This window comes from Acipenser ruthenus, unplaced genomic scaffold, assembly GCF_902713425.1.
Source record: "Acipenser ruthenus unplaced genomic scaffold, fAciRut3.2 maternal haplotype, whole genome shotgun sequence".
Taxonomy (NCBI): Eukaryota; Metazoa; Chordata; class Actinopteri; order Acipenseriformes; family Acipenseridae; genus Acipenser; species Acipenser ruthenus.
In genome coordinates this window covers 210390-227902 of record NW_026707565.1, presented here as the reverse complement: position 1 = coordinate 227902, position 17513 = coordinate 210390, and the positions used below count along the sequence as shown (strand labels likewise).

At 43.7% G+C, this 17513-nt stretch overlaps 2 protein-coding genes across 6 annotated transcripts; both read right to left on the bottom strand.

Moving 5' to 3' along the window:
* Nucleotides 1-1440: 1440 nt before the first annotated feature.
* LOC117967980 (BTB/POZ domain-containing protein KCTD21-like) lies at nt 1441-3042 on the bottom strand. Its single transcript, XM_034915496.2, has one exon. It carries the CDS (start codon nt 2606-2608, stop codon nt 1781-1783), a length of 828 nt encoding a protein of 275 aa, XP_034771387.2. The 5' UTR covers nt 2609-3042; the 3' UTR covers nt 1441-1780.
* A 1482-nt stretch (nt 3043-4524) lies between these two features.
* Nucleotides 4525-15591, bottom strand: LOC131727755 (C-type lectin domain family 10 member A-like). Of its 5 annotated transcripts, none has more exons than XM_059019028.1 (9): nt 15456-15591; nt 12674-12758; nt 11404-11523; nt 10618-10713; nt 9848-9919; nt 8869-8961; nt 8127-8287; nt 6735-6844; nt 4525-5765 (listed from the first exon to the last, which is right to left on the bottom strand). In XM_059019028.1, exons 2-9 carry the CDS (start codon nt 12744-12746, stop codon nt 5618-5620), a joined length of 873 nt encoding a protein of 290 aa, XP_058875011.1. In that variant the 5' UTR covers nt 12747-12758; nt 15456-15591; the 3' UTR covers nt 4525-5617. The 5 variants fall into 5 exon arrangements, with proteins under 5 accessions (XP_058875011.1, XP_058875009.1, XP_058875008.1 ...); XM_059019026.1 differs by having other exon boundaries at nt 12674-12776; nt 15456-15537; XM_059019025.1 differs by lacking the exon at nt 15456-15591 and adding an exon at nt 14083-14207 and having other exon boundaries at nt 12674-12776.
* Nucleotides 15592-17513: the final 1922 nt, after the last annotated feature.

The following is a 17513-nucleotide window of genomic DNA, read 5'->3' as shown; positions in this document are numbered from 1 at the left end:
ACTCCTTATTAAACAGCGTATTCAAAATAATAAAATAACTACCGCTGTGTAACTCAGTTTTTTACCACACTGAAACAGTCCGTGTTATTCAGTTGTGATTGGTTTGCACAGCCGTGCGCACGTGTATTAGAACACGCCATTGCTTCTGTAGAGTCAATTTGCTGTGCTTGTGAAATCAAACCGCTGGAGCTGAAAATCTTTGGGAGATCGAGGACACATCTGGAGCTGTTGTGCTAGATTTGCACACTGCTGTCCATACCCAGACTGAACCTGGTAGACAATGCAGCCTTTTAGAACCGGAACTCAGAACCTCAGAACTGTCTCCGTGTTCTTAGAACACGCCTCTGCGAGTCGCTCAGGTTTTCATGCAGGCAGGCAGGCAGGCAACACACCCCTGAAGTAACTTCCAGAGCTGTGTGTTATCGAAAGCGACTCACAGAGACTAGGGGGGTGAACTCTGCATCATTCAACTGCTGCTGCTGCTGCTGCAGAGTCACTTCCAATAGGAGCTCGTTTGTTTGACGTCTCATCCGAAGGACGGAGCACAAGGAGGTGAAGCGACTTGCTCAGGGTCACACACACACACACAAGTATCAAACCCCCTTTTCTCTAACCGCTGGACCCCAAAACACAACCGCTGTAGCAAGAACGCACATCAAACCAGGAGACGCGAACATGTTTTATTTGGAAATGCGTTCAGTAACACACACACACACACACACACACACACACACACACACACACAGAGACGTTATTGCACAGGTTAGTGTAAACAATGTCAAGTACAGTAATTGAATTCGTATTTCAGGAGGTCACCTCCCGGTCACTAAGCAGTGTATACGGACGAGGGATAGGAACTCGTACATTTTAAGTGGTTATTATTACAAATATAAGTCTAGGCTACCACCCCATCACACACATGAACGAGTATGAATCTTTTAAATGTGTGTTTAGTTATCTAGACTTGCACCTGTTCAGACAGCGTCTGTAAACCTCCCAGCTCTCAACGATACTGGACTATATGGCACCCAGTTGCACCAGTACTTGCATCAGCTTGTTCTAAAAGGGCATAAAGGATATTTTTTTACTGTGTTTCGTGTTCCCATGCGTTGCTACAACTGTTTACGTGAGGTGTGTGTGTTGTTTTAATTTAATTTTTTTTTTTTTTACATTGACCACTTTTTTTTTTAACATTTTTGAATTTCATTCCCTGCCTCAAGATGGCTTCACGTGTACCTGCATGGACAGCTCAGAACTGCATTTCCCATCATCCTCCTGCTCACTGGTAAACTCCATCTCAGTTACATATGTGAGCAGGAGGATGATGGGAAATGTAGTTCTGAGAGGTCCATGGTCAATGTATAACTCCTCTCTCTCTCTCTCTCTCTCTCTCTCTCTCTCTCTCTCTCTCTCTCTCTCTCTCTCTCCTCTCTCTCTCTCTCTCTCTCTCTCTCTCTCTCTCTCTCTCTCTCTCTATATATATATATGCAAAACCACATTCCTCGACTAATGAGGTTAATAGTTAGTAGAAATACTGAGATTTGCTCGGATGTTTATTTGAATGGTTTAACCCTATTATAACAGAGACCCCTTCAAGTATTATTATTATTAGTAGTAGTATATTATCATTTCCATTAGAAAGCGCTATTTAAAACAAAAAACGCTTAAGATTGACCTTTGTTTAACATTTAAATAATTTAACCACCAACAAAAAAAAAAAACCATACATTACGGAAAACAATAATAATACTAAGGTGTGTGTGTGGGGGTACTGTCCGTTTCAATATCTCACGAACCGCAGTGACACGCAGTTCAAAATATCGGAAGAGTCGGGAAAAACCGAGTCCACCCGAAAGCCTTCGGCTAGCGCCAGCTGCAGCATCCATTCCACGAAGCTCCGGGCGTCCTGCACAACTGTGCTCTCGGTGGACGGGACGGGGGCGACTGTCAGCCGCCGGTAGCCTTGCTTGTTGAACAGCTCCACCGGCATTTCGGCCGGCCGAGGGGTCCACTGGAGCCGCAGGTAGTTCGGCTGTCCCTCCTCGGCTTGCGGGGGCACGGCGCCCTCTGGGGTCTGGTAAGAGAAACTGCGGCACAGCAGCTCCACCACCGCACGGGACGTGCAGAACACATTCGCGGTGTAAATTTGGACCGTGCAGCTGAAGAGCTCGAAGTTTTCGGGGCTCCTTTTCAAGTTGAAGTGCAGCGTCCGGGCTTGGCAGCTCACGTCCGCGGTAAGGACGGCGCTTCTCCCCGCCGCTTGCAGGAAACCGGATTCGTGTTGAGCCAGTTCCTCCAGCAGAGGTCCGATCTGGTAAAAATCCGCTTCTCGTTTCAGCAGCTGCATTTCGCTGAAGTCCCGCGGGAGGTCCAGCGAGCTAGACCGGAGGTAGTTGAGGATGTGCCGAAAGACTTTGCCGTCCCGGTCGATAAAGAAATTGCCCTTTCGGTCCTTCAGAAGAGGCAGCTTCCCTCTGAACATCGCCCCGAGCATGGAGTCCTGGAAGCGAGTCAGAGTCGACAGCGTTGTCGTGTAAATTTGCCCGCCTACGTTTATCGAGACGGGATCTTGAAACTCGGTTTTATCCGGGTTGTTCGAGTTTAACATACTGTTTTTGTTGTGCAATCTTTTAAATGTTCTCTTTTTTTTTAAAAAAAGTTAATAAAATCAAATAAAAAAGTCTACACACACACACAGATTTTTTTCCCACACCGCTTACAGAATAAGTTTTTAATACTACGCCAAAGTATTTTCGCAAACCGTCCGGAGCCTCCTGCTTTAGAGTCAGTCAGCTGACTTTCGCATTGCATAACACAGCGATTTATTTTCATCAGACAGCGAGAGACAGACTGTGTTTTGCACAACATGGATAGGCGAGTCAGTTCGGATGAGAGGCTCGCTTTCCACTCCGTGTTTTATCACTTTTAAGACTTGTTTTGTTTTCTCTCTCTCTCTCTCTCCCTCTCTCCCTCTCTCTCTCTCTCTCTCTCTCCCTCCCTCTTTTTTTTTAAAGCGACAGGCGAGCTGTCTCTAGTCTAGGCAACACGATTCAGCTCCGATGAAAGAATTCTCTGTTGCCAAGACAACAAACAATGGAGATTTGGAGACAAACTGGCCTTTGTCGCTGTTTCTACAACACCAGCCGCCGTACCTGCTCGGGTTTGACTCGACACTAGCTCCTTTTAGTAGAAATGTCTGTTGAAATATCTGTTTGTTATTGTATATTTATATTTAATGAAGTGACTAGAGGCAGGATACAATTTACCACACCGTCAGCAAGAGTTTTGAAGTTATTATTATTATTATTATTATTATTATTATTATTATTATTATTATTATTATTATTAAGGTGACGCCTTTATCTAAGGTGATTTAAAGAGATTAGGGTGTGTGAACTATGCATCAGCTGCAGAGTCGCTTACAACAACGTGATTTGAAGCTGTCCTGGTATCGAGCCCCTTTCTCTAATCACTGGACCACACAGCCTCCTGTTTCCGGTGTAATGTTAGAAAAAACGTGACCCGTATCATTTGAGATCACCCGATGTGTTGCTCATCACAGTTAAAGTCACATGCATGTGCAGAATTGTGAAAAAATTAATAATAATAATAATAATTCCAAATAAAAATAACTTTCAGGGTCAAAATCATTTGGTCATGCCCGGGCCAGCGCAGTAGAGCGTGTACCACATTTTAACACTCCACTCCCACCCACCCACACCCCCACACACACACCCACCCACCCACCCACACACCCACCCACACACCCACCCACACACACCCACACCCACACCCACCCACCCACACACACACACACACACACACACACACCCACCCACCCACACCCACACACACCCACACACACACCCCCACAGACACCCACCCACACACACACACCCACCCACCCACCCCCACACACACACACCCACCCACACCCACACCCACCCACCCACACCCACACACACACACACACACCCACCCACCCACCCACACACACCCCCACACACACACACCCACCCACCCACACACACACACACACACACACCCACCCCCCCCCCCCACACACACACACACACACCCACCCACACACACACACACACCCCCACCCACACCCCCCACACACACACCCACCCACCCACCCACACACACACACACACCCACTCACCCACACCCACCCACCCACACACACACACCCACACCAACCCACCCCCCCACACACACACACACACCCACACCCACCCACCCACACACACACCCACACACACTCACCCACACACACACCCCCCCCCCCACACACACACACACCCCCCACACACACACACACACCCACACACACACACCTACCCACCCACCCACACAGACACCCACACCCACACACACACACACACCCACACACACACACACCCACACCCACTCACCCACACCCACCCACCCACACACACACCCACACACACACACACACACACACACACACACACACACTCACACACACACACACACAAGACAATAGTTTAATATCAGGGCTGACGAAAGATAAGATTTGTATTTTATTGAAGTTAATCGGAAAAAAGGATTGGGTAGTTCTGTTAATGAATTCTGACCAGCTATAACAGCGATATCAGGTTGCCTCATTTATTTATGTACACTAATTTGACTTTTTGCAGGTTAACACAATTAGAGTTAAGTTATCATAGCGATATATATATATATATATATATATATATATATATATATATATATATATATATATATATATATATATATATAACAGGTAGTGGACAAAAAAATGGGTATATGAGGGACACCAAGCATATTGAAAGCAGGGGCTTCCACACAGGTGTGGCGTTAATTAAGCACATGACATCCCAGCATGCTTTTGGGTCAGGTATAAAAATGCTGGACAGGCCTGGTTGCCTATAATTCTGGCTAGCATGGCTGCAAGAGGAGACCTCGGCGACTCTGAAAGAGGGGTGATTGTCGGGGTGCGTTTGGCAGGAGCTTCAGTGACCAAGACAGCGCAACTTGCTGATGTTTCACGAGCGGCGGTGTCTAAGGTGACGTCGGCGTGGAACTCCGAGGGGATGACGTCATCAGCGAAGGGCAACTGCGGGCGGAAGCGCACACTCCAGGACCGTGACATCCGCGCGTTAATTCAAAGCGGAAGGCAAAAAAACAGGCGAGCAACTGCAGATCAAGCGACTGCAAATTTCAACCCGGGAAGCGAGCGGCCAGTTTCATTAAAAAAAACAGTCCGGCGAGAGCTCCACAGAGCAGGATAGCATAGAGGCACAGCGCCCTGTTAATGATTTTACATTGGCGTTTCCATTTGTTTTTTTTTGTCCAGTACCTGTATATATAGTGTAACAGAGCAAATTCGACTAACAACTGACGATGAGGACAGTTTAAAAAAAAAAAAAATTCTCAGAAAGAAATTACAAAGCAGTTTGTCCTCATGTGCCGTTAATGGGTTAAAGCGAAGCGCTGTCTCCTCCCACTGACACGCCCACCACTGCAGCGTCATCACTTTGCTGCGTTCCATTCGAGTCGAGGCAATACGCAGGGTTGGTTCGGTTGCGTTGAACGGCAGGCAGGCAGGCAGGCAGGCAGGGTTTGCTCTCTAGCCCAGTTTCTTCTCGCAGACGAACCGGTACAACCTGGTGCAGTGGTCGTCGTTGTATTTCCCGTTGCGATGGAGATGCGCGCAGTCCTCCCCTCCGCCCATACCGTGGTTCTTCCAGTCGTCAGGCTGTCCCGGCATCCACTCTCTGATTGAAATCAAACAAGTGTCCCGCAGTAAAAACACAGCAAAGTGCGATGAAGCACAGTGACAGCACGGGGAAGCATTGTAAAGCACAGAGAGGTCTGGTAAAGCATAGGGAAGCATTGTAAAGCACAGAGAGGTCTGGTAAAGCATAGGGAAGCATTGTAAAGCACAGAGAGGTGTGGTAAAGCATAGGGAAGCATTGTAAAGCACAGAGAGGTCTGGTAAAGCATAGGGAAGCATTGTAAAGCACGGAGAGGTCTGGTAAAGCATAGGGTAGCATTGTGAAGCACAGAGAGGTCTGGTAAAGCATAGGGAAGCATTGTAAAGCACAGAGAGGTCTGGTAAAGCACAGGGAAGCATTGTAAAGCACAGAGAGGTGTGGTAAAGCATAGGGAAGCATTGTAAAGCACAGAGAGGTGTGGTAAAGCATAGGGAAGCATTGTAAAGCACAGAGAGGTGTGGTAAAGCATAGGGAAGCATTGTAAAGCACAGAGAGGTGTGGTAAAGCATAGGGAAGCATTGTAAAGCACAGAGAGGTGTGGTAAAGCATAGGGAAGCATTGTAAAGCACAGAGAGGTGTGGTAAAGCATAGGGAAGCATTGTAAAGCACAGAGAGGTGTGGTAAAGCATAGGGAAGCATTGTAAAGCACAGAGAGGTGTGGTAAAGCATAGGGAAGCATTGTAAAGCACAGAGAGGTGTGGTAAAGCATAGGGAAGCATTGTAAAGCACAGAGAGGTCTGGTAAAGCATAGGGAAGCATTGTAAAGCACAGAGAGGTGTGGTAAAGCATAGGGAAGCATTGTAAAGCACAGAGAGGTGTGGTAAAGCATAGGGAAGCATTGTAAAACACAGAGAGGTCTGGTAAAGCATAGGGAAGCATTGTAAAGCACAGAGAGGTGTGGTAAAGCATAGGGAAGCATTGTTCAAAGCGCTGTGAGAGAGGGGAGAACATTCTAGAAGCTCGTCTTACTTGGGATCCACTGTGTAGGGTGTCCCGTCGACCCACTCCCAATGCCCGGTCCGTTCATCCGTCAGCCCGATCCAGTAGTAAGTCGGGACGGTTCTGCTGATGAGAAATTCCTGGAACACAAATACTCCCCCTGTGAATTTTTAGCCTAGGCTAACTGTCACCCCCGGTAAATTACATTTGTGATCTAATCAAAATGAGAAAACAGAATCAATGGGACTACGTTTGTAGTTTGATGCAAACGCCGAAACTCGCTCTCAATAGAATTCAGTATACGCTCGTAACTTTCACTTCTGGTTTAATTCCTCCTCGCAGTGCTTAACCACGCTGGATACAATTTCTCTCTCCTGACTTTGAAGTCTATTACCTGATAAAACTAAACCACACCTCTCTGTGCTTTACAATGCTTCCCTATGCTTTACCACACCTCTCTGTGCTTTACAATGCTTCCCTATGCTTTACCAGACCTCTCTGTGCTTTACAATGCTTCCCTATACTTTACCAGACCTCTCTGTGCTTTACAATGCTTCCCTATGCTTTACCAGACCTCTCTGTGCTTTACAATGCTTCCCTGTGCTTTACCAGACCTCTCTGTGCTTTACAATGCTTCCCTGTGCTTTACCAGACCTCTCTGTGCTTTACAATGCTTCCCTATGCTTTACCAGACCTCTCTGTGCTTTACAATGCTTCCCTATGCTTTACCATACCTCTCTGTGCTTTACAATGCTTCCCTATGCTTTACCATACCTCTCTGTGCTTTATAATGCTTTCCTATGCTTTACCAGACCTCTCTGTGCTTTACAATGCTTCCCTATGCTTTACCAGACCTCTCTGCGCTTTACAATGCTTCCCTATGCTTTACCACACCTCTCTGTGCTTTACAATGCTTCCCTATGCTTTACCAGACCTCTCTGTGCTTTACAATGCTTCCCTATGCTTTACCATACCTCTCTGTGCTTTACAATGCTTCCCTGTGCTTTACCAGACCTCTCTGTGCTTTACAATGCTTCCCTATGCTTTACCAGACCTCTCTGTGCTTTATAATGCTTTCCTATGCTTTACCAGACCTCTCTGTGCTTTACAATGCTTCCCTATGCTTTACCAGACCTCTCTGCGCTTTACAATGCTTCCCTATGCTTTACCACACCTCTCTGTGCTTTACAATGCTTCCCTATGCTTTACCAGACCTCTCTGTGCTTTACAATGCTTCCTTATGCTTTACCATGCTGTCTCTGTGCTTTATTACACTTCACTGTGGTTTTGCTATGGGGATCTGTTTGAAGTCTTGTCATGCACCACCTTCTCGGTTGGTTAAGCATTCAGGAACAGTTCTGAAGTCTGGGGGAGCATCCTTTTCAAAGCGGACTTTGTGCTGTTCAGATCCCCGCTGCTTACCCATTCGCTCCGCTCGTTGATCACTGCTAGCATGGCTTGCTTCGAGTTGCAGTCATCTCTGGCTGCATGCCACTCCATGCCATTGGTGGAGAAGTAATAGCAACTCATCGAGTGGTAGACCCAGCCATCTGGACAGCAGGCTTTCGTTGGTGATGCTGTGACTGCGGGGGAAAGCAGAAGAACACTAGAGAAACTCTGTGACTTCCCTGATAAAAACAAAGCACAGTGTGATCAAGCGCAGCGACAGCATGGTAAAGCATAGGGAAGCATTGTAAAGCACAGAGAGGTCTGGTAAAGCATAGGGAAGCATTGTAAAGCACAGAGAGGTCTGGTAAAGCATAGGGAAGCATTGTAAAGCACAGAGAGGTGTGGTAAAGCATAGGGAAGCATTGTAAAGCACAGAGAGGTGTGGTAAAGCATAGGGAAGCATTGTAAAGCACAGAGAGGTCTGGTAAAGCATAGGGAAGCATTGTAAAGCACAGAGGTCTGGTAAAGCATAGGGAAGCATTGTAAAGCACAGAGAGGTCTGGTAAAGCATAGGGAAGCATTGTAAAGCGCAGAGGTCTGGTAAAGCATAGGGAAGCATTGTAAAGCACAGAGAGGTCTGGTAAAGCATAGGGAAGCATTGTAAAGCACATAGAGGTCTGGTAAAGCATAGGGAAGCATTGTAAAACATATTAAAGAATAAGTAGACGGGTGCCGAAATATATAGAAAAGTGAAATGAAAACGAGGCAGACTTACTGTTATTCATCAAGTTGTCCAGGTTGCATTTGAGTAGAAACAGAGTCGACTTGAGACTCTCCAGCTCATCCATTACCTTCGCTGCCTTCCCAACTGAAAGACAACGCAATGCACTTTTTATTAGCTGATATTAAATTGATCTACAGCTATGGCCAAAAGTTTTGCATCACCTATGCTTTACCAGACCTCTCTATGCTTTACAATGCTTCCCTATGCTTTACCAGACCTCTCTGTGCTTTACAATGCTTCCCTATGCTTTACCAGACCTCTCTGTGCTTTACAATGCTTCCCTATGCTTTACCAGACCTCTCTGTGCTTTACAATGCTTCCCTATGCTTTACCAGACCTCTCTGTACTTTACAATGCTTCCCTATGCTTTACCAGACCTCTCTGTGCTTTACAATGCTTCCCTATGCTTTACCGGATCTCTCTGTGCTTTACAATGCTTCCTTATGCTTTACCGGACCTCTCTGTGCTTTACAATGCTTCCCTATGCTTTACCAGACCTCTCTGTGCTTTACAATGCTTCCCTATGCTTTACCAGACCTCTCTGTGCTTTACAATGCTTCCCTATGCTTTACCAGACCTCTCTGTGCTTTACAATGCTTCCCTATGCTTTACCAGACCTCTCTGTGCTTTACAATGCTTCCCTATGCTTTACCAGACCTCTCTGTGCTTTACAATGCTTCCCTATGCTTTACCACACCTCTCTGTGCTTTACAATGCTTCCCTATGCTTTACCATGCTTTCACTGCGCTCTAGTACACTTTGCTGTGCTTTTACTATGGGGAAACTTTTATAAGGGATGCTGAAGCTGCATACTTTATTACTTTTAATTATAAAAAATAGAGTGCCACCTGCTGTACGGAGCAGGAAGTTACGAAATGGCAGGTCCGTTATTTAAACAGCTGTAGCAACACGCGGCGGGGACGCGGAGCTGTCGATTTTTCGGAACCCGCTAATGCATGTTTCGGCTTACCGAAGCTCAGCTGAGACTCTGCATTCATGATCGATGCTTGCAGTTTCTTGATCTCTGCTTGCACGTCCGTGTCTGAGTTGAAGAAAGAAAGAGACAAACAAACCAATAGTGGGGTATTACCAACCCATCCGCCATTCCCGCCTGCACCCCAAAACCAGTCCGTGAACCCCAGTTCCCAGTATCAAACTGGTTTTTGGTTCCATCTGCAGCTCTGCAGCTGCGACCAGAAGCGTATCACCCTCTTTTTAATAGAATGAACTCATTCTGCTTCATAAAGTCGAATGCAACCTGCTGGATAATGTTACGTTAACATAATGAATTCCACACCGCTTTGCAGTTTTCCCCATATAATGAGAACATGATATTAAAGAGATTTGCGAATCTAACATGATATACTACTGTATGACTATTATGGCTTCCGGTAGACTTTTTTTTTTTTTTCAAATTGCAATATCATTTGGTAGTTTCTTTGATTACATGATGTTCAATATAATGTCTAAATTATGTTCCTACCGTTTTAAAATGATGTCTCGATTATAAAATTCAAGGCGATGCAAAACGTTTATCCAGAGCTGTACAGATGGAACCAAAGGGAGGGAAGGTCTCCCATGTCTTCGCCTCTGTCTGGCCCCCCCCCCCCCCCCCCCCCCCCCCCTCCCCCCTCCCCCCCAAGGGCCGCAGGGTCTAGAGAGGGCTCACGAATCAGCCGCCTTTTTAAAAGCGTTCACCTTGAAAGGGGTTTAATTTCGATCTGAAGTCTCCACACTTACCGACGGCTTTCGATTCGTGCAATTCTGAGAACACTGAAGCACTGAGGTTGGCAGCGTTTTCTTCCAACGCAATTAACTTCCTGCCTACGTTCGTGTCTTTAAAATAAACAAAACAGGGTTATGTCACTTTCGAAACATCACACACATGACTCTGCTTCAACTGCATTCCCTGATCCATAACTAGTGACAACTCAACAGCGCCGAATTTACAAATACTAAAAGGAGCTTGATCAATTCAATCTCTCTCAGAGTCTTCAGTGTGAATTCAATGGCTAACGTTTCCACTAGAAGTCTTTCTCAGTGTCTTCAGTGTAAATTCAATGGCTAACGTTTCCACTAGAAGTCTTTCTCAGTGTCTTCAGTGTAAATTCAATGGCTAACGTTTCCACTAGAAGTCTTTCTCAGTGTCTTCAGTGTAAATTCAATGGCTAACGTTTCCACTAGAAGTCTTTCTCAGTGTCTTCAGTGCAAATTCAATGACTAACGTTTCCACTAGAAGTCTTTCTCAGTGTCTTCATTGTGAATTCAATGGCTAACGTTTCCACTAGAAGTCTTTCTCAGTGTCTTCATTGTGAATTCAATGACTAACGTTTCCACTAGAAGTCTTTCTCAGCGTCTTCAGTGTGAATTCAGTGACTAACGTTTCCACTAGAAGTCTTTCTCAGTGTCTTCATTGTGAATTCAATGGCAAACAGCACGTTTTCAGTTCTATCAGATGTCTTAAAGAATAGAAATTCATGTTCGCTAAACCATGTGGTTCTTTTGAAACTGCACCGGGTTACTCACTGTTGACAGACACGACGATGATGATGGCCAATAGCAATGCAGCACAGATCCCCGTCACTATGTACAGCAGCCGGGAAGACTTGTTGCTGGTGTATGCAGGTCGTATGTAACTCATCATACCTGAGAAATAAAACCAGCCAAGTATTCACACCTGCAGTCTTATTATCTGTGGTCATAAGTTTTGCATCATCACCCTATAGAATTAACTAGCTCTGCATTATTATTATTATTATTATTATTATTATTATTATTATTATTATTATTATTATTATTATTATTAGAGCAACAGTGTCGAGTAGTGGTTAGGGCTCTGGACTCTTGACCGGAGGGTCGTGGGTTCAATCCCAGGTGGGGGACACTGCTGCTGTACCCTTGAGCAAGGTACTTTACCTAGATTGCTCCAGTAAAAACCCAACTGTATAAATGGGGAATTGCATGTAAAAATAATGTGATATCTTGTAACAATTAATAAATAATAATAATAATAATAATAATAATAATAATAATAATAATAATAATAATAATAATAATAATAATATTTAGCAATTTACAATTGTTCATAAAGTCGAATGAAACCTGCTGAATAATGTTACAGTAACTTATTGAATTATCACCCGGTCTGATTGAGATCAGGCGATTCAATGGGACGTTATCAAGCAAACATCATCCCATAGGACTGAGCCAGTGGGACCTGCTAGCCTCTCAACAGGGAGAGCCGGTCCGGATCAAGCGCTTTAATGGACGTGCGGGTGTAGGAGCCGCTAGAGGGCGCCAAACAAACGCTGTTGAAATCATACTAAAAATGACTTTAATAGTAACACCGGTTTAGGGGTAGAGATTAGGTTTAGGGGTAGGGGGGTAGATTTAGGGTTTAGGGGGGTAGCAGGTACCTATGGGATGAGTTTTGCTTGATAACGTCCCATTCAATCGACTGATCTCAATCAGATCGGCTGGAATTACGCACCGTTTTGTAGTTTTCCCATAACGAAAAACGGACAAGAAATTGCTAAATGTGACATTTCGAAATACTACTGTTATGGCTTCCGGTAAACAAGGGTTACCAAGGGTTACCAAGTGTTACCAAGGGTTACCAAGTGTTACCAAGGGTTACCAAGGGTTACCAAGCCACGCAGTTGATGCTGAATCACCCGGATCCTTTAAGGTTTAAAGTTTTGTGTTCACTCGGCTCCTAGGAACCGGGCGAGCGCTGATGGGCGCAACTCGTGAGAGTTGCAATACCTACTGGCACCACCAGGGGGAGCCCGCTTACCGTTTTTCCAAAATGCCTTCTCTTCATCCACCTCCAAAGGCTGGATGAAGTCGTCGCGGAATTCGTTTGCCATGGAGGACACAGTCTGCATTAAATCACAGCGCTGTTTAAAGAACAAGCAAGTACATACTGGAGAATGAGGAGCTTCACATTTTTGTAGAATATTTTGTGTTCATTTTTCAGAAAGCTTAAAAACACACCATGTTATAATAATAATAATAATAATAATAATAATAATAATAATAATAATAATAATAATAATAATATCTGCATGAATTGTAATGACAGAAGAAAGAGAAAGAGAGGCTCTTCTACTCTCTGAGCAGCCTCCCTCTGCTCTGTACTGGCGGAGCAGAGAAGGAGAGAGAGAAAGGGAGGCTCTTCTACTCTCTGAGCAGCCTCCCTCTGCTCTGTGCTGGCGGAGCTGAGAAAGAGAAAGGGAGGCTCTTATACTCTCTGAACAACCTCCCTCTGCTCTGTGCTGTTGAAGATGAGAAAGAGAAAGGGAGGCTCTTATACTCTCTGAACAGCCTCCCTCTGCTCTGTGCTGGTGGTGCAGAGAAAGAGAAAGGGAGGCTCTTACAGTCTCTGAACAGCCTCCCTCTGCTCTATGCTGGCGGAGCAGAGAAAGAGAGAGAGAAAGGGAGGCTCTTATACTCTCTGAACAGCCTCCCTCTGCTCTGTGCTGGTGGAGCAGAGAAAGAGAAAGGGAGGCTCTTATACTCTCTGAACAGCCTCCCTCTGCTCTGTGCTGGTGGAGCAGAGAAAGAGAAAGGGAGGCTCTTATACTCTCTGAACAGCATCCCTCTGCGCTGTGCTGGTGGAGCAGAGAGAGAGAAAGGGAGGCTCTTACAGTCTCTGAACAGCCTCCCTCTGCTCTGTGCTGGTGGAGAAAGGGAGGCTCTTCTACTCTCTGAACAGCCTCCCTCTGCTCTGTGCTGGTGGAGAAAGGGAGGCTCTTATACTCTTATAGTAGCCTGTATTAACCAGCCCTATTTTTTAAGCAGGGAGCAACAAATAACCAGCAATACACCTCAGTTTAGTTTCCTAAGAGTTTACTAGAGTAAAAAACAAAGAAAAAAAACGTTACTGAGGAACACCGCGATAGAGGTCAAATTAACGACCAAATACCACAATACAGTACTGAAGGCTTAAGATACTGACACATTTGCACATCGATGTATTACTCTAAAAATGTAAACGTTTTAAAAAATTATATATATATATATATATATATATATATATATATATATATATATATATATATATATATATATATATATATATATATATGTCTTAGTAATAATGTTTTTAGTGGGTCTAACCCATCATACCACTATAACTAATACAATGATGTAAAAACGCCATCATTTCTGACTGTGTTATTACCGGTGGCAGTGTGGACTTACCTTAGTTTGATAGCCTGTCTGTATATATTTTATTCTCGGGTTTATGAGGTATTAAAAGAGCACGACGCTCGCTATCAGATCTAAAGCCTCGTTATGAAGCGTCCGAAAAAGACAGCGTGCGACGGTGCGTACTTTGAGCTAGCAGATATATCAACTGTTTACACAAGACTAAAAAAAAAAAAAAATCAATAGAAAGAGCAAAGTTTCTATTTGGAAAAACAAAAATTGGTTACTTTCAAGTACAGCAGAGATTGGGTTTCCTCCCCCCCTCCCCCCCCCCCACCCCCCCTCATCTCACTGCCCCAATTAAAAAACGTATTTTATAATTCCAGCGAATTACTTTAGACACCCCTATACTAGCGAGCACAATCTGTAAGACTACCAGCAACACATATTGCACAGCCCCTTGAATGCATAACTAACGGGTGCCCTTCCATCGTCATCTCTCCGAGCGCTTGAGTGTCTTTGTGGCTTGGAGCTGAGTTTCAGGGCGCCGCGCGGCACACCGGGGGAGACTTGGGGTTTGATACAGCAAAGTGCCGTCAGAATATGCCTGCCCGGCAGAATTTGCTACCCGTAGCCATTTCTGACAATCATATAGATGTCAAAATGTGCCACCTTGTCAGAAATTGCCACCCTTGTTTATATACTATGGAGAAAAGCAGGGTAGTAAATTCTGGCAAGTCGTATTGCGGTGTCAGAAAATGCCACCCTTGTATATTCATTTGTATTGTGATACTTTGTAATGTGATATTGTGTAACAACTGTAAGTCGCCCTGGATAAAGGCGTCTGTTAATAAATAGATAATAATAATAATAATAATAATAATAATAATAATAATAATAATAATAATAATAATAACAATTAGTTTGTTTTTGCAGATAGTTACAAAAAAGCTGCAATTCTCTTCCATTCTAATGAGAAATAATAATAATAATAATAATAATAATAATAATAATAATAATAATAATAATAATAATAATAATAATAAAGAAATTGTCACACAAAATAAAGTAGCTTTTACTAATCTTTTAAATTGAGGTTTTTATAAAGACCTAAACGCAGAAACTACGTCATCACATAGTTTTCTCATCGGTCAGGTTCTGTTTAAAACAGTGGGCTGTCCCATCATACTAAACCAATGATTATGTATTGCCAATTAAGTCATCATAATAATTCTGTGTCTGAATGCTTATATGAATACTTACTCGATTTGTATCAATTAAAACGATATACGCTGGGTAGCAATTTCTGACGAGCATGTGCAGTATAGGGAGGTGGCAGAAAGTAACGGGTAGCAAATAATAGCAGAACACCGCCATCTCCAAATGCCTACCGATTTTTTTTAAAAAGGACTGTTTGCATTACTTACTCAGTCGGAGGGATGAGATTATTTAAGCAAGGTCGCGGGTTCAGATGTGATGATAGATCCTCCTGATAGATATCATCGATTTGAAACGTGTGTGTGTGTTTTGAAGAGTTCGCATTTTTATAGAATGTCACTTCCGAATGACTTCCTGTTTTTTTTTACCCCCAAGAAATTATCTGATGCAGAGAAAGAAAAAAGTGCTGATTAAAGTTGTTCTTGTTTTTTAACATTTCTATCTGCTTTTTATAGAAAAAAAAACGAAAAACGGGAACTGGACCTGGAAATTCCCAAACTACGTTGTTTTTACTGGAGAGGCGCATTTTTTTTATAACATATTATTATTATTATTATTATTATTATTATTATTATTATTATTATTATTATTATTATTATTATTATTTATTTATTAGCAGACCCCCTTATGCAGGGCGACTTACAATCGTAAGCAAATACATTTCAAGTGTTACAGTACAAGTAATACAATAAGAGCAATATAAATACAATGACTTTGGTTCAAGCAAGTACAAGTGTGACAAAATACAATTCAATAATACAGCAGATAACAGTGACAGTGATAGTTACATCAGGATATGATTAAATACAAAGTACTACAGGTTAAACACTTGGCAGATTACAGTACTCTGAAGTACAGGATTAAATGCAGTAAAATAGGGGGCAGATAAGAGCAAATAAAGCGCACTTAAGGAAGGGTGATAGTGTCCCAGGGGAAAAACAGAGGAGTTCTACAGGTGCTGTAGCATTATGCATTATTTCAATATGTTACACGCACGCACGCACGCACGCACGCACGCACGCACGCACGCACACGCACACACAATAATACTAATCCTCACTAGTAATGCATTCTCGGTTTTGGTCTCGTTATAAATCCGATTAATAAGAAGAAGGATTTCAATCACATATTGAAGTCAGTATGATGAAATAGGGACTGGGTCAAACATTGGTTCACTATATCTTACTCCCAAACCATGCGCTTCCTGCGCGGTCACGCTGACTCGTCTTTAACCAGAAACCAGGGTCAAATGAAGAGAAAAACGTCAGACCTCCATTGCTAGCAAGGGGATCATATCTGGGATACCACAGCACTTGTGGGGCAGACTGTTCATCAAAAGTCACCGCACCTGCTCTAAAACAGAGTTTGTCATTTTTCGCTCACATCTAGTGAATTGTATCCAAATAGAAGTGTGTAAGTTTGTTTTGATGCTCAAATATAAGTGATACGTTAGTTTTCCCCGCCCCTTGTGTCAGGAATTGCTCTTTACAGCACTATGGCGTTGTTTACGCCGCCTTTTCTGACCGCTGTCGTCGCTGCGTTGGTGTTTTGAATGTCGATTCGAGTCGTGCCGCTGCAGCGCTGAAGAGGTTAATCTCCGGTTCAGCCTGTCCGCCTCGCAGCTCGCGGCTCTGACGAGGCTGGCGGGGGCGTGGCTTTGGGGAATGGAATGAATTCCCTTTAAAACAGGAAGCTTGGATTGGGATTGGTGGATTTGTTTTCTCCAGGCTGTCTGGACTTTTCCCGTTGTGTTGATGTGTTTATAATATTCTCTATTCTAGACACACACGATGATGTATGAGCGGTATAGACAATGTCCACCCAGGGGACATTTTTGACCTGAAAAAAAGAAACAAGGACCTGGGGTCACAAATTAGATAAAGGGGCATTCAGAACAGAAAATAGGAGGCACTTTTTTACACAGAGAATTGTGAGGGTCTGGAACCAACTCCCCAGTAATGTTGTTGAAGCTGACACCCTGGGATCCTTCAAGAAGCTGCTTGATGAGATTCTGGGATCAATAAGCTACTAACAACCAAACGAGCAAGATGGGATGAATGGGGCCTCCTCCCGTTTGGAAACTTTCTTATGTTCTTATGTTCTTATATATATGGCTAGGCCAGCCTACTATATATTTTCTGTAAACAACAACATAATAAAATTATTTACTACATTCTTATTTAGCTTTTATTTGAATTATATCTTATTTTCTTTATAACTGCTCTTATCTGTAATGTGATATTTTACAATGTGATATTTTGCATTGT

Excerpts from the sequence above, each read along its gene's own strand:
- LOC117967980 (XM_034915496.2), bottom strand. The coding sequence starts at position 2,608 with ATGTTAAACTCGAACAACCCGGATAAAACCGAGTTTCAAGATCCCGTC.
- LOC131727755 (XM_059019026.1), bottom strand. The coding sequence starts at position 12,764 with ATGCAGACTGTGTCCTCCATGGCAAACGAATTCCGCGACGACTTCATC. Across the intron at positions 11,524-12,673 it reads GAAGGCATTTTGGAAAAACG|GTATGATGAGTTACATACGA; the intron begins GTAAGCGGGCTC and ends TTTATTTCTCAG. Across the intron at positions 6,845-8,126 it reads TCAACGAGCGGAGCGAATGG|GAATTTCTCATCAGCAGAAC; the intron begins GTAAGCAGCGGG and ends TTTGTGTTCCAG.